We start from the raw sequence: 3,880 nt of genomic DNA, 5'->3' as shown, positions 1-3,880 counted from the left end.
GATTACTCTGAGCAGTTTTAAGTTGGATAACTCTTTTTCTCTCACATGTAACTTGTTACTTGAATTAAGTAACCCGTTACACATCTTTTCAAAATTTGTTTTAAGTATTTTCAAAGTGTTTCATTATTCTTTAAAAATAGTTTTGAGCATTACTACTTTGCATAAATAAGAGTTTTACGATAGAAGTACCTATAGACACTTAATCTAATCTTCTTGAAGCTTTATTATTCTTTGTCTTCATAAGTATTCTTCCTTTTCTTCTTTTTGGTGATTTTGGTGATTTTGGTGTCTTCATCAAAACCGTGCCAAAGTCAGGAGCAAAGATCTTCTTCACAATTATGATTTCCAAAATATAATACCTTTAATGCACAAAATTAATGTATATAAATGCATGAACCTAATTATCATATATTTCTATATGATGTCTCATTTTAGTGGATTAATTATTTTATTAAGTCTTATGAGACTCACACCTAGGTTTACCTAACCTAGACTCAATATCTATGGCAATCATCTTAGACTTCTAAAAAGATAATAAAGAATAATAGCTTAAGTCTAATAAGACACCACTTGAGCCCTCGACATGTTGATTGTGGAGCCATCTTCAAGCTTTAACTAATTCATTATCTTCATCAAAACATACGCAAACATTGCTAATGTAATCCTTGACGCTTTGCACTCTCAATGAATTTGTCTCTAACTCTTCCAATCCTCTCATCTGGTGCAATCCTCTCAAAGTCAGTATTCATTACAACTCCGCTCCTAAGATCACTAAACTGCTTTGGTTGGCCCCCTCGACTGGTTGGATTAAGGTGAACACGAATGGTGCAGCGTTTGGTTGCCCAGGTCATGCGGGAGGGGGAAGTATCTTTAGAGATCACAAAGGGGTGTTTCTTTACGGATTTGGCTCCTATCTTCAAATCCAGAATGCTCTCTATGCCGAGCTTCATTCGGCAATTAAAGCAATTAACTTGGCCTTCAAGAAAGGGTGGTTAAATATTTGGCTGGAAGTTGACTCTGTTTTGGTGGTGAAAATCTTCAAAGGGGAATCAAATCCTCCTTGGTAACTCCATAATAAGTGGTACAGGTGCACTAAGATTTTGGAATCGTTGAATTGGAAAATTACTCACATCTATAGAGAGGGTAACTCTTGTGCCGACAAATTGGCCTCTTTTGGTGCAAATTCGAGGACTAGCTCATCATGGAATTCAATCCCAAGTTTCATTATGAATGAGTATAATAGGAACTTAATTGGTCTTCCTAACTACAGATTTAGGAACATGTAATTGCTTTGTTTAACTCTATTTGATTACCTTTCTCTAATATATCTTGTGCTATAGCACAATTGCTTTAAAAAAAATATATCTGTTACATTTTCCCACATTTTTCATGTAGTAGTAAATATACAACTCAATCGTAATTTAGAATAGAGTCAAATAGCAAGATATTGTAAATTGAAAACCACCAGCTAGATATTGTAAATTGAAAACCAATTGTTGTTAAAGGATTGAACACCATAGTCTATATGATGTTTCATACATGAATTATGTCTTGAATTATCTTGGTAGTTGATGTCATTTGATGATATTTTTTCTGATAAGGAGTTTAGTTATGTCTACGTTATGAATTTGATTCAGATTTGGTCCCGGACTTGGTTTTGTTCTAATTCTCAATTTAGATTTTATGAGTGTTTCCACTGATGTATGGACCCTTCATCTTATATAACTCATCTTATTAGCATATGACGCTTTTGATTGAATTGTGCTTGTATTTGGGTTGGTATCCCTTGTGCCTTTTTATGGAATTGTTTTGCTTATCAAAAAAACATCTTGGTAGTTGATAGGGCATATCAGTCATTGTAAACTCAAAATTTGTGTTTCTATTTAGGGTACCAAATACAAACCATGTTGGCATGCTTCTTCAAGCAAATTGAATATTTCATAGACAACATATATAGTAGAAGCAAATGAAATTTTACATATTAGCATCATAAAATCATGAAATGTAATGACTAACAGTAAATAAAAACAAGAAAACCCTTGAGTGGTAGCACACACATAGAGAATAGTCACTTTTCAGGTTTGTAACGCAAACTACATGTACTTTATATTAAACACTTGAAAAGTGTCACGAAAGAGTCACTACCAGTGTATATATAACATTTTCGTATAATATATATTTAGATATATATGATATCAATGTCTCCCATCATTGTCATCCATCCAACTCCTAGTAGGTTGATCATAAGAAGAAGAAGAACCCCCATATTGCATGGAAAACCGCAGAAACTCTTGCTGCTGCTGAGTTATTTCAGAAGATGCAGATGTAAAGGGCTGATTCCCATAGAAACCATTCACTTCATAATTAAAGTTATTAATGTTATTATTGTTATTACTACTCCCATCAATGCCCATAAGTGGTGCATATTGGAGGGGATTATTTGAATATGATTGTTGAGAAAAGTGTGGAGGAGGACCAAGAGGAACTTGATTTATTGGTGGTTGAACCCTTTCAGGGAAATTGAGTTTTGCTTTGCTTCCTTTGAATCTGAGAGCAGCTTCATCATAAGCAAGTGCAGCAGCTTCAGCAGTTTCAAATGTTCCAAGCCATATCCTTGCTGCTTTCTTTGGATCTCTAATCTCTGCTACCCACTTTCCCCATGGCCGTTGTCTCACACCTCTATAGTGTATTTTTCTCATCTCCCCTTCACATAAACCAACAGTTATATCAGTTAGTCTCATGTTTCTTGGGTTTATAATACTTATATAATTTTCTTTTGTTTGGCCCTAACAAGATTTTGATTTCATTAAAATTACTGTGAAAAGAATATAATCAAAGATTTTGATTTTGATTTTGATTCAATTATGTTCTATGTATGTGTAAAGACTACTAAAGGATCACGACATGAGCCAAAAATTTATGCAGGCTTGCAAGCAAAGATAATAGTTCAAGAGAAGCAATTAAGAACCCTAGATCTTACACAAGCTATGTGACCATGTGAGTGTATGGAATATAAAATGTCATTTTTCAATGTGTAGCATATTTACGGTCGCTTTGACCAAGCAAAACAATCACCATGCTACAAACGGAACAACATCTGAAAAGTGAATTAAAAACATAAAACCATGTCTACAAATCTGAATTATTGAACACAATATGTTATAATTTAGTTAATCATCAAAGGTGCATGTTTATTAGTGAGGCACATACCTTGATCTTCTTGTAGTTGTTGGGATTGTTGATTCTGGGTTCCCGAAGTTAAAGGGTCTTGAAGTATGTGAACTGGGTCATTATTGTTGATGCCACCAATGACTTGAGTAAGTGCTGAAACCATTGCTGATATATCTTCCTGTGACCTTTCTGAATAGATTGGGAACTCGTAGTTGTCCTCTTCTTTTTCTGCTTCTTCTGAATGTAATGATCTTTTCCCATCTCTTCGATCCATTTTAGCAACCTTAGTCTTACACTCTTACTAATTAGTATATATTATGTTTGAAATATCATAACTAAGTATATAGATATGCAGAAGTTACATTTATAAGTAATTGAGATCAATAGAGTAACAAAAAAACTAAAATAGCTAGAAGGAGAAGGTAGAGGGAGATAATAAGTTAGGGTTTTGGTTCAAGGATTTTAATATGCTTGCTGCCTAGTGTGGACACGTTGACATAGAGAGAAACAAAACTGCGGAAATGAAAAGTACCTTTTTTTATAATTAGTCTATGAAGTATGTAACTAAACTATTTGAAGGTGCCAAATCTTGAATAACAATTCTTTACAACTTTTGGGTTAATTTAATTTTTTATTAAGAAGTACTGTTTTACGCATTAAAGTTTATAATAATCTAATAGTATTTTTTGAAGATGAGGCTAATTTAGTG

At 33.5% G+C, this 3,880-nt stretch overlaps 1 protein-coding gene across 1 annotated transcript; it reads right to left on the bottom strand.

Moving 5' to 3' along the window:
* Window positions 1–2,195: 2,195 nt before the first annotated feature.
* LOC109337253 (ethylene-responsive transcription factor ERF114-like) lies at window positions 2,196–3,445 on the bottom strand. Its single transcript, XM_019574185.1, has 2 exons — window positions 3,211–3,445; window positions 2,196–2,704 (listed from the first exon to the last, which is right to left on the bottom strand). Exons 1-2 carry the CDS (start codon window positions 3,443–3,445, stop codon window positions 2,196–2,198), a joined length of 744 nt encoding a protein of 247 aa, XP_019429730.1.
* Window positions 3,446–3,880: the final 435 nt, after the last annotated feature.

This window comes from Lupinus angustifolius, unplaced genomic scaffold (genome assembly GCF_001865875.1).
Source record: "Lupinus angustifolius cultivar Tanjil unplaced genomic scaffold, LupAngTanjil_v1.0 Scaffold_3_92, whole genome shotgun sequence".
In the NCBI taxonomy this organism is placed as follows: domain Eukaryota; kingdom Viridiplantae; phylum Streptophyta; class Magnoliopsida; order Fabales; family Fabaceae; genus Lupinus; species Lupinus angustifolius.
The sequence above is the reverse complement of the archived record's forward strand: the minus strand, read 5'-3'. Positions and strand labels throughout refer to the sequence as shown.